General features: G+C 43.4%; 2 protein-coding genes across 2 annotated transcripts in view; both read right to left on the reverse strand.

Annotated features, from left to right (window-relative positions):
• The window catches only part of SEPTIN5 (septin 5), a 61,358-nt gene extending 57,553 nt beyond the window's left edge, over window positions 1–3,805 (reverse strand). Inside the window, exons 1-2 of the mRNA XM_039505587.1 lie at window positions 3,629–3,805; window positions 3,482–3,492 (exon numbers count right to left, since the gene is read on the reverse strand). Coding sequence (XP_039361521.1) covers window positions 3,482–3,492; window positions 3,629–3,671 — 54 coding nt within the window. The 5' untranslated portion in view covers window positions 3,672–3,805. The remainder of the gene's footprint in view (window positions 1–3,481; window positions 3,493–3,628) is intronic.
• Window positions 3,806–10,034: 6,229 nt separating this feature from the next.
• LOC120386355 (septin-2) overlaps window positions 10,035–12,998 on the reverse strand; it is a 61,101-nt gene continuing 58,137 nt past the window's right edge. Inside the window, exon 13 of the mRNA XM_039505588.1 lies at window positions 10,035–10,332. The gene's annotated coding sequence lies outside the window, so the exon portion shown is untranslated. The remainder of the gene's footprint in view (window positions 10,333–12,998) is intronic.

A 12,998-nucleotide genomic window follows, 5' to 3' on the forward strand; every position in this document is an offset into this window, starting at 1 on the left:
TTTTTTTTTCAAATCTCATGATTTTCAGGCCAATTATTATTTTGGGGAGAACTGATTCATTACACTGAATTCAACAATTCCTGATGCCCAGACTTATGTTCAAACCACACCTCTACACACACACACACACACACGTGCCGTCTTTTGTACAGCATCCTTCATACACACTTTACATGATCAGTACAGACCCATTTCCAAGAGTCACCCTTTGATTGTGACAGTGGAAGGAAAGGGACAGAGTTGGATGTGAAGGCACAAACTGTACTTTCGAACACATTAGGAGAACTGGATCCACCAGCTAATCCATACTTCCACTCCCAAACAACTCAGTGATTTCATGTGGGTGAGAGAGAAACTGTAAGAACTGGTTCTCACCCTCCCAGTTTAAAAAGGATATTGCCCACATTAATAGACTTTTAAACACACCACCACCACTTCAAAGAGCACTGGGCTACACAACAACCTTGAGTCATCAGAAGCCAACCTCCAGGGACACAGCAAGGAACCACCCCAAACAAAGTCACACGGGCTTCACGAGCAAAGAGGCAGGTTCAGAGGGAGCCTGCCAATCCACTCCTCAGCCAGGTGCTCAGTTTCACCTGCATTCCACCCACAGTGAGCCCTCAGGCTTTGGCAGTCTCCATCAGCTGCACTTGCTATTCTTGGCTCACTGCTCAACACATTTTCTTTACACAAATTGCTTCATTTCTCATGTAGGAATGTTTACACCAGAGATCTTCCCTTCTGCACAAGGGCTTGTGTCTCATTAGCCATGTCACCACCTCTCCCTCCGCAGGAAAGTAGTGGCATCTCCATTTCACAGCTGGCAAAACGAGGGAGATTAAATGACTTAAATCAAGGTAATGTGCAGCAAGGCTGGAAATGGAACTCTGAGCTCCTGAGTCCCTGTCCACTGCCTTAACCCACCATCCTTCCTCTCAAATGACTTGACCCCATGCCCACTGAAGGGAATGGCTTCAGTGGCCCAGGCTCAAACTTAGCAATTAACAGGAGGTTCCTTGGAAAGCACTCATACCCTCGCCAAGAAAGGACGTCTACTGTGATTTATTAGGAGTGTTATGGTAGCACCTAGGGACTCCATTCATGGATCCAGGTCCCACTGTGTTTGGCACCGTACAAACATGAATTACTTCCCTGACCACTGTCCTAAGGTAGCACGGGTCTAAACCAAATATAGTACGATATTCTCTGAAATCATTCAGTTTGATTTCTCAGACCTGGGTTAGATCAGCTGTATGATGCACCTGACATTGGCAAAAGATAACATTTTACGTAAGATTTTTATTGAATGATACCATACTTGTAATGTGATTTCTTATTGCCTTCTCTGAAGACTATTATTCTATGAGGATCTTTATAGAATTGGCTTTTGTATTAAATGTGAAGAGCTGGTATAGTGGCATAAAAGTACAGCCTGGGTACATTTTTTTGTTATCTGCCGGCATTTGTGATCCTGTCTTAAACAGGTCAGCACTGTAAATGAAAACCTGTTCTGGAAGGATTTAACCTGGTTAAATAAGGCTATTAACTGACATACATATTTAGATGTTTACCCTCATTTCAGCAGATTGTTTTGTTTTCACAGCTTGGTTTCACTCCACCACTCATGAGTAATGCGGCTGGCACAAACTCATAATTAAGTGTGCTCTTCCACGCAAGGCCCATGCTATATTCTCCATATAAACACAGGCACATATATGCAAGTATCTGTGTATTTATGAGGCCAGGCCAGCTTCTCAACAGTGGAAAACCACTCTCTGCTGCAGAGTAACATGTTGAAATGTAAGATGGGCTCTAGTAGACAGAGCACTAGCCTTGGAGTCAGGGAACCTGTGTTCTAATGTTGGCTCTGCTACTCACCTCCTGTGTAACGCTGGGCAAGTCACTTCACTTCTCCATACCTATTTGCCTTCCCACCCTTTGTCTGTCTTACCCATTTAGACTTTAAGCTCTCTGGAGCATGGACTATATCTCACTACTGTTATGCAGCATGATAGGGGCGTCTACACACTACAATCATACAAATTAATAATCATCATCCCTGCCTTCCTTCTTTCACCAGGAGTGAGCAGATAAGAGGCTTATACAGAAATGTTCCCCTTTTACAAAAAAAAAATCTACACACATTTTTATAATTGATGTCTCCAAGCTAAGAATCACAATTCTCTTTCCGATTTACAGCTTGATCTGGCTTTACTACAATTGCAGAACTTGTATGTGTCCAGATTGGAGGGGGGCAGGAGGGGTTTGGAGAACAAGCCTCAAAATAACTCTGAAGGGGAAAATGTTGGTGATACGCTTCAGGTTTGGAAAAAACCCATTGACCAAGCTTCCATCACCAAACTATCACTGGATTTATTTTATTTCCCTCCCACCGTTCCAAACTATCATCAGCTACAAGAAATGCACAAGCGCTTTATAACAGTGCTTGACTGTGCTGCATAAAAAGTAATTGTTTTTTGCAATCACTAAGTAACCCCTGGGTTGTCGTGAAACAAGTTGCACTATTATGGAGCACAAGGCTGCACAGTGTTACAGGATCTCGCAATAGGTGGAAAGCTATAGGGTGTATGGGTCTGACTAGTGAATCCTGTTGGGACAGGAGAGACTAATCAAGAAGGAACGTCCAAAATGCAATTGGCAGGAGGATGAAGGGGTGGGAATAGGGGCACTACTGCTGACAGAATCTGTAGTAGCATCCCCATGTGTTAACTGTCTCCTCCTACTGCCTACCCCGGTCCTCATGAAATACAGCACAGCTCCATCCACTCCGCCCAGCTGCAGGCAGGCAGGCCCTGCCTCTATCTCCCATCAGAGGTTGTCCATGACAGTGGGTGTTCAAGCACACACCGGAGGACCCTGCAGCTCGCTCCCTACCCAAGAATTCAAGCTTAGTGGAGAGGAAATGCCTCTTCCTGTAAAACCACCCAAAATCCTCCCAAAGACCAACTCGAGCACCCAAAAACCTGCTGATGTCATCTGATTACATCACCCTCCCGATCCCCGCACGTCTCCGAGGAGCGAAAGCCGATGTCCCCAGCGTGCCCATTTCTGCGGCTTGAGGCGAGGATCAAGCGGAATAACGAGCGGGGGAGGGGGGAGGAATTGTGCAGAGAGGGGGTGGGGGAAGGGGGTTGACAGGGGGACGTGCTCCGAATACTGCACTGTCCGCTTCCGATCCCGAGCTCCCCGCGCCCCACGCCCAGGGGTACCGGCCCACGGGGCTAACGGTCTATTGCACGGGACGCATCCAAAGGAGAAACACACCGAGCGAGCCCTGGCTGCACAGGTAGCGCCCCCCGCTCGCTGCATGGGCGGCCAGGGGGCCGGGCCGGGGGGGACCCCACGGCAGCTCGCCCCCCATGCCCACCACGGGGGGGGGGAGCAATGCGGCAGGGGTCGCTCCTGCCGGCCCCGGGGCGGGGGCTCTGGGGCGGGGGGAGGACCAAGCCCCACCTACCTGTTTTTCCTCTGCAGGGCGATCCGTGTTCGCACCCCAGCGGGAACCCGGCGGCGGCAGGGGAGAAAGCGAGAAGAGACGGTGTGAGCGAGGGAGGCTGAGCCCAGCCCCGGCGGCCCCCTCCCCGCGCCCCGGCGCCCCGCTCACCTGGGTTGACCAGCTTGCTCTTGTACCTCAGGCCGGTGCTCATCCTGGCTCCGGGCGGCGGCTCCCTACGGCGCCGGCTTGGCAGAGACAGAGGCTCAGGCTCGCCGGGCGCCCCGCAGCCGAGCGCGCTCTCCGCGTGCGCGTGTCAGCCGGGGCTGCTCCCGCTGCTGCATGACTGAGCGGGGCCGGCCCCGGGGAGCGCTCGTGCAGCCCAGCCCAGCCCGCAGCGCTCAGCCAATCAGCGCCCCGCGCTCGGTCCCCCCCGCCCCGGCCTCCGGGCCTGGGCTGCTGCTCCCACCACCCAGCATCCACCACCTGCCCCCCCACCCCCGCTTCACAAGCAGCAGCGTCTAGCGGTGGGTTTCTCCAGGTTGCACAATGGGCGCTCTTTGCAGCTCCCCCGTCGTAGGGTGGGTGGTAATTTAAATCTCATTTGCAAAGGCATTTTTTTTAACTTACACCAGGCATCTACTATTATTGGAACCATCCCACCATTATTCTATATGAAACCATATCCTCTCTCCCGCACCCACCCCCAAACCTGTGTCCTGATTTTTCACACTTGCTCTCTGGTCACCCTGCTTCTGCTAGACCTGTTCAATGTCACACCACAAAGGTGGATGAGTTACACTCCACTTTCATGCAACCAGCCCCCCCACTCACACACACCTTTTCCTGGATACATGACATTTGCTTATTGGCACAGGGAAGGTTATTTTAGTTGAGTGCACTGTGTGAGTTACTCATAACATTAAAATAAAAAGATTGTTGGCTGAAATTATCAATGCTTGAGGCTCCCTGCATGGAACTATTAACACTTAAGGGACATTGGAATCGATGAATTAAGATAAAAGGGAGCCCGCTCTTTCCAACTTTTGTGAGTCAGGCTGATTTAAAAAGCATTCAAAGAGTGCATTTGGATCGTTCAAGTCTCCACAGTAAGTCTTCCTCACTAAGACCTTTACTAGGTTTCTTCTAATTGCCAACCCTTAATACAGTTAGGTCATTTGAGAACTCTACTACCCTTGCAGATGTTACAATTTAACAGTGTTTTACTGTGCAAGGGATGCACATGGAAAAAACACACTGGGTAAGGAAGAAAAGTAGCCCCATTCATTTACAAGAGGGTAACCTCTTTAAGGCAAACTATGGTGATGGTCACAGTATAAGAACCAATTTAGAATAGAAAGACTATTCTTTTACCACACAGGGGCTTTCTGGTTGCTTTACGACATACCTTTAACATAGCTTATTTTTTCCTACAGATTCTACAGCTGTACAACCTTAGAGAAAGGGCTAACACGATCCAATGGCTGGAAGTGAAAGCTAGACAAATTCAGAGCATAAATAAAGCATAACTTTTTAACCATGAGAATAATTAACTATTGAAACAACTTACCCAGGGTCAGGGTGGATTCTCTATCACTGCCAAATTTTTAAATCTAGATTGGATGTTTTTCTGAAAGAAATGCTCTAAGAATTATTTTGGGTTAATTCTATGGCTCGTATTACATAGGTCATCAGACTGGATCATTGGTTCCCAACCTGCAGCCTGAGGGCTGCTTGCAACCCAATCAGCACACAGCTACGGCCCATGTGACAACTTCAGGGCCATACAGGTAGTATATATATTATATGAATGCGGCCCAGATAACACAGAGAGCTGCATATGCAGCCCACAATGGTAAATAGGTTGAGAACCACTGAACTAGACGATCACAATGGGTGTGTCTGGCCTTAGAACCTATGGATCTATGAAAGCATTGCCTTCATGAGGATTTTTTCCACATTTAAAGTTTTTAATTGACCTCATTCATTTTGTAAATCTTTTATTTTGTGGAGATCCAGTCAGGTCAGAGCCCTATTGTGCTACGTACTGTAGAGACATAAGTAAAGACAGTCCCTGCACCAAAGAACCTACAGTCTTGTAAATTCATTCCTTTAGCAAGGTGCGGAGTAGAAAGCACATGTGTAAACACAGATGAATTATCTTGTTGCTGGAACCTTAACTTTTGCATTTCCTGACAGGGATTTTAACTGTGCTACCTTACCACTGCGTTAATGCAGCCTTTGAAATGTAATGTTAATGACTGGTAAAGGAAGTGTTAGTACCAACATGAAAACTTCATTCAGTATCATTGATCCTGCAAACACTTACGCCCATGCTTAACTTTAGGTACATGACTACTCCCATTGAAGTCACTGGGACACATCTGCATAAAGTTATGTACAGGTCTAAATATGTATTTGCAGGAGCAGAGCCTATGGCATGCAGTACAGTTGTCAATAACCCATTGCAAGAAACAGTTGTTAATAATGAGCAGAACCACAGAAATTAGGGGAACCCCCACTGAGATGACTGTCTTTTTAACTGGATCAATTAGAAAATACATGCTCTGCGATTTAACATATTACCTCAAGATACAAGTCAAGCTTCCCCCCGCCCACACACACACACAAAAATACTGTACAGAGTAGCAATTTGACATGTTTCCATTACTCCACTTTAAGAGGTGGTATTATGCCAATTGAAATGCAGTGTTTTAAATGGAGACAGGACTGTCATATCCTGAGTCTAGATGAATTCAAAACCTGCTACAGGCAAGCAGAACTCAACTGTAATTTAGGGACAATACTAGAGAGCTAATATACAGCATATTAATGGTAAGGGACACATATGGGAGTCTCTAGAGACCTGATTTCTAAGGAAGCAGTTCTCATCCAAGCCACAGTACCTGTGAAGAAAAAAATCAGTCCCCAAAAACCTAATAGCACCCAAGGGCTATTACCTATGGGGTACTTTAAGATTACTAACTCCCTCACAAAAGAGTACAGAGCAAGTTCATACCAGCTATTGATACACAGGCTGTGTATTGAAGCAGGATAAGTTTATGTACAGCTCAATCCGTTTTTCCCATTGTTGAAGCCTACCTTTAGGTATGTGGCCTTCCTCTTTGTGTACTATAATACATGATTCTTGGGCACAATACACGAGAGTTTTGCATAGTGATAGATGTACTTGCAATAATAATTACATAGATGTTCCATATGTTGGACCAAACGTGGCGCACATACTATAGCAGCAGCTTTTCAAGTTCTTGTTGTGGCCATTACTTCAGCTATTCTGTCATCTTTCCTCACCCCAAATCAAGACACAGAAAGACTTGTAAAGTTGGAGGTTGGCCATCTTAGGCACGTGTTTTAAAAACCCCTATGAAATCATCCCAAATTCATTTTCATTCATTGATTCAACCATCAGAAAAATCTTTCAAAGTACAGTAATTGTTTCCATATTTGCTCCTCTAGGGATGCTAGACAACCACAGGCCATTAGTCTTCACCGCACAGCAAAAGGCTTCAACAATCCAATCATCAGCTTCATAAATTGTTAGCCTGCCACAGAATTTTAAATGCAATGCAGATTGAACAGATTGCAATCACGCTCTCCCAGATCCTGCTAAAGATAGCCATTAAGACAGTCATATGTAGGCTTTTTATCCCACAATACTAGAAAGCTTCATGTCTGCTCTGATAACACCTGTGTGGAGTGCACAAAGGAAAATGGACTTGTCATTCAGTGCTTGACACTAACGCTGCCCGGCCAGGAGTGATGGCATAGTGGAAAAAACAGGATCAAAATCTGCAGCTCAAGAAAGCTACTATGACAGGCATCTTGCAACAACAAAAATTGGTTTAATGAATATATGTTCGTCTTGATAAACTGTGAGGGTTTGAATAAAGGCAAACTTCTAAATGTAATTGAAGAATCACTTTAGATGTTGCCAGGGAAGAGAGAAATCATACTAAAATTAAACAATACTTCAAAATATTATGAATTTGAACACTGAAGGCATTCAACTAAAGGTCATCAGGCATGGGATGGAGCATCATTGGCAGGGTGGAGACCCCCAGCACGCCAGTGCAAGTGCGTGCAGGGGCGCGGCGGGCGGCACGGGCACTCTGCCGGAGGGGCAGGGCGGCAGTGACCTCCTCCTCAGCTGCATGCCTGCGGAGGTCCGCCGCTGGTCCCGGTGGAGGTGAGCATCCGCGCACACGCGCGGGAGGTCACCTGAGCCGCAGGGACCAGACCCGACCTCCAGGCGCACGCTGGAGGGAGGTCCACCAGAGCGCGGGGAGGCGCGCGCCGCCGTGCTTGGGGCGGCGAAATGGCTAGAGCCGCCCCTGATCATTGGACCCTTATTCAAGTGTATTCCCATTTCTTAAACTGGAGTATCCCTGATGAGACTCCAAAAATGATACGGTCAGAAGCATCAGCCACTAATTATTTGCTTATGAAGTTTGTTCAATTGGAGTTCCTACCCAAAAAGCAAAATTGTGACTGATTATTTTGAACGCCTCTATTTTTGGTTTCCTGAATTAAAACATAAGAGAGGCCTGATTTTTCAGAAGGAGGGTGCTCACCGCTTTCTGGAAAATGAGGCCTTTTAAAAATATATCTGTTTGGGCACCCAAATATCACTAGATGCTTCTGGAGGTCTGACCTCCATTTGCTCTGACAGAGACATCTTTCATATTAGCTCCCATGGCATGCAGCTATCCTTAGATTAGAAGTGAAGACCTTACCAGTCTCCTGATTTCCATGAGCACAAATAGGTGGTGTAGCAACTTAGGATAGATGTAGAACACACAGTGTTGCAGTAGCACTTTAGAAATATGACAAATACGAAGAATCCATAGGTTCACCTAGTTGAATGTTCATCCCCTCAACTTGTTAGAGACAAGCTTACAGTAAACCCCCCGCCTCACTTGGGATCTCAGTAGACAGGTCTAGAATTCCAATTAGAGGGTTGTTGTTTTTTTTTAACACCTCTGAGAAGAGTTGATGAAATAATAGAATTCTGAATAAATACGGGAACAAAAGTCATTCACGGCATTTCTCCTTTTAACTTCACTTTGGCAGCTTCTCTATTAACACTGGAGCTTACAATTTCCTGGTTTAACATTGCTTAATACAGCCAAAATACACATCCCCATGAAGCAATTTGTTTGCCAACACTGTCCCGATAAAGCAGTAGTCATTGCCATTCACTAGCACAGGGGTCGGCAACCTTTCAGAAGTGGGGTGCCAAGTCTTCATTTATTCACTCTGATTTAAGGTTTCGCGTGCCAGTCATACATTTTAACATTTTTAGAAGGTCTCTTTCTATAAGTCTATAATATATAACTAAACCATTGTTGTATGTAAAGTAAATAAGGTTTTAAAAATGTTTAAGAAGCTTCATTTAAAATTAAATTAAAATGCAGAGCCCCCCGGACCGGTGGCCAGGACCCAGGCAGTGTGAGTGCCACTGAAAATCAGCTCGCGTGCCGCCTTAGGCACGCGTGCCATAGGTTGCCTACTCCTGCACTAGCATTAGAGTAAATCAATTTCCCAAGAGATGTTCCAGTTAAGCACAGAACACTTTCCTGTATTAAATGGTCTACATGCCACATTTACTAAACACGCTCCTGTGTGTGCACACGGGATAACAAGAAGTGCAAGTGAAGACCATACATTCAATAAACACAAACGAAACTTACTCACTTGTTCGTAACAAGGTCTAGGGGCAGATTTTCAAAGGTATTTAGGCCTGTAAAGACGCAGATAAGCGGGATTTTCAAAAGCACCTAAGTCGGTTGTGCTGAACTCCCATTGAAATCAGGTTCTAAAACTAATTTCAGCTAAATTTGTGTAACCTGTGTGTTTAGACAAGCCCTAAGAAAAAAGGTTCCATCTCCATGATAAATACTTGAGTCCCTAAAAAAATAAAGAGTACTGTACATTTATTTGGTTATTAAATTGTACAGGTGATTTAAAATTAAAGGATAACACATGCAACTTTTTTTCCATGTTCATTCAATTTATTATAAAACTCCACGGGAAGTTAGTGTCATGATATATAAAAAGTTCAGTACATGCCATCATTCAGTTGGCTGAAGGATAAAAATGCCTTTGATAGAAATTCTTGCAAGCAATATTTGAGAACTGAAGACAAGTCTTCATAGGCATCCATGAAAGATAATTGGCATGCAGGGTGAATACATGATTTAAGGCACAACGGTTTAGGAAACTCAGCTTCTCTATCACCTCTGGTGTAGCATTAGCATTTTGTACCCTTTGTTTTTCACTATGCAAATACAAACCACCAGCGATGATGCTACCAGAGTAAACAAAAGCACAAGCTACAGAGATATTCTTTTTTTAATATTATATATGAGAAAAGTTATGAATAAACTACTAACAAGTTATATAATGCTTCCGCTAAGACAAAGCGAATGAAAGCTAGGCTGCTGTGCAAACACACACACATTTACTGTAAACTGTTCACAAGATGTTTTTTAGTATTTATCACAAAATTGTCAAGAATAACCTAGCTGAAATGTGATACAGCATGTTAAACCCACTCACAATGACTAGAACAAACAGTGTGGTGTACTAGTTTTTGTATAAAAAGATATAGAAAGGATAATAAACCCACATTATAAGCATGAGGACATAATTACCAAGAGGATCAAAAAAGATACAGATAGCATGATTAAGGTTGGATATAAAAACAAATATCGTTTCACAACACAATCTTCAAGACTTTCCCCCCCTCAAGGTCTTGCCGCATCCAGCATCGTATTTGAGCGTTGTTACTGGTGTTCAATAGCATCATCAAACAGAATAAAGCACTGATCCATTTTTAAGAGAACCGTGTATCACTATGAATGAAAAAGAAAACAGTTTATTATGGAAAACAATAAAAGAATAACTCATCAATGACAAAGCTGTTTTTCTCTTGAATCATCACAGCAAAGAGTGTAACATACAATCACAGAATCATAGGACTGGAAGGGACCTTGAGAGCTCATCTAGTCATCCCCTGCACTCATGGCAGGACTAAGTATCATCTAGACCATTTCTGACAGGTGTTTGTCCAACCTGCTCTTAAAAATCTCCAATGATGAAGATTCTACAACCTCCATAGGCAATTTATTCCAGTGCTTAACCATCCTGATAGAAAGTTTTTCCTAATAACCTAAACCGCCCTTGCTGCAATTTAAGCTTCTTATCCTATCTTCAGAGGTTCAGAAAAACAATTTTCTCCCTCCTGCTTGTAACAACCTTTTACGTACTTGAAAACTTATGTCCCCCTCAGTCTTCTCTTTTCCAGACTAAACAAATCCAATTTTTTCAATCTTCCCTGGGTCATGTTTTCTAGACCTTTCATGATTTTTGTTGCTCTTCTCTGGACTCTCTCCAATTTGTCCACATCCTTCCTGAAATTTGGCACCCAGAACTTGGACACAATACTCCAGTTGAGGCCTAATCAGCACAGAGTAGAGTGGAAGAATTACTTCTCGTGTCTTGCTTACAACACTCCTGTTAATACAGAATGATGTTCACTTTTTTTGCAATAGCGTCACACTGTTGACCCATATTTAGCTTGTGATCCACTATGACTCCCAGATCCCTTTCCGCAGTACTCCTTCCTAGGCAGACATTTCCCATTTTGTATGTGTGCAACTGACTGTTCCTTCCTAAATGAAGTACTTCACATTTGTCCTTATTGAATTTCATCCTATTTACTTCAGACCATTTCTCCAGTTTGTCCAGATCATTTTGAATTTTAATCCTATCCTCCAAAGCACTTGCAACCCCTCCCAGTTTGGTACTGTCCACAAATTTTATAAGTCTACTCTCTATGCCATTATCTAACTCATTGATGAACATAGTCCCTGGGACCAAAACCCTTATGTTTCCACGCAACGTGCACCTAAGTCAGCGCTGGAGTGAACAAGAGTAACTCACTGAAGTCAGTGGGTATCATGTCTACTTACTCCTAGGATGATTTTGGCCCCAAATGTCTAATGGATTCAAATCTCTAATAAGAGCGGAGGAAGAAGACTATTTTTTAGTTGTTACATGTATTTTCTCACATGCCCATATTCTTTTCGGTCTGAAAGAAGGCAAGGGCCATGGTGTGGCTCAGCTGATTAGTGCTGAATGTAAGAAGCTTGTCTCATCCTGAAGGCCAATCAGTCTGTTAAGCAGCAATGTACAATTTTATTTCTATCAAGGAAAATAAATGCAATGATTCCATCTAATTAAGGCTAAATAGAAATGAGTTTTGTGTTATCAAAGCTCTCTCTTATAATACTGCCTAAGCTTAGCAAGAAAATGGCTAGATTGTTCTGAGAATTCTACTCACAGTTAAATCAAGAGATACTGGCCTACAATTTCAAAAATAACCAGTGATTTTAGGTGCCTCCAGTTTTGGATGACCCAGCATGTAATACATTGAAAGGGCCTGATTTTCAGAGGATGGATGCTCAGCACTTTCTGAAAATCAGGCTCCTTTAAAAGATATCTCAAGCTGGACCCTCAAAAACTGAAGCACTCAAACTCAGTAGGCCGCTGGTCCATAGCAAGATATGTTTGTTTTATCTTCTCACTTACCTGAGCCTATAGTAAGGAATATTTTAGGAAACACTGAAGTTATCATCTCAAGTAAAAACACACAGAGTAAGGTATGACTTCATTTATCCAATTACACTGTGGAAAAAAAGCTTTAACAAAAACTAGAAGGCAGCCAAGGTCCTATGCTCTTCGTGGTTCTCACAATGCAGATTTTGTGCAGCATGCCAATTATCTAATATATTAAACTAATTTCATGTAATAAAAACAACCAAACAGAATAAGCAAGCCATCACTGAAGCTCTAAATAAGTCTGAGTCCATGGGCAGCTGACTGTAAACACAGGCTATTACGCTACATTTGTTCCAACTAGGAAATAAATTGTAAACTTCTGCAGCTGCGTGGCTGTCTGGCAGGTGTAAGAGAAATGTGTCCATCAACAATCCAAAAAGCCAACAGTATTTGGAGTTGCAGATTCATGAAAAGAGCTGGAGTTTCAAATAAAAAAACAGATGTTTATTTTGCACAATTATGTGCACTAAAATTGGTAATATTTATAGCAACCTGATCTTCATTGTTCATTTTACAAGTACAAGCCTCACTTAGAGAAAGTCAGAATTCACCATGCTCTCTTTATATGGATTCACTTCACTAGTGTTTCCTATCTTCTCCCATGGAGAAACTACATTTTGTTCTTGGGATCCACTGTATTTTCACCGTTGCTTTTATGAATTCATATTCCTAGTTTTGCGATACTTATAAAAAGTAATAGTGTCAACCATATTTCCCTGAATTTGACCCAACAGTCCACAGATAACTTTCATACCTGTATCTGCAACACAAGTTTATATCATTTAAATATAGTTACATTGTATTTTTCTAGCGTTGTACCATTAAAACAAAGCCTCCCTACTTCCTAGAAAATTTTAGCTAGCAGATTGCTTGGTAACCTCTAGTGTGTGCCCATACA

This window comes from Mauremys reevesii, linkage group 18 (genome assembly GCF_016161935.1).
Source record: "Mauremys reevesii isolate NIE-2019 linkage group 18, ASM1616193v1, whole genome shotgun sequence".
Taxonomy (NCBI): Eukaryota; Metazoa; Chordata; order Testudines; family Geoemydidae; genus Mauremys; species Mauremys reevesii.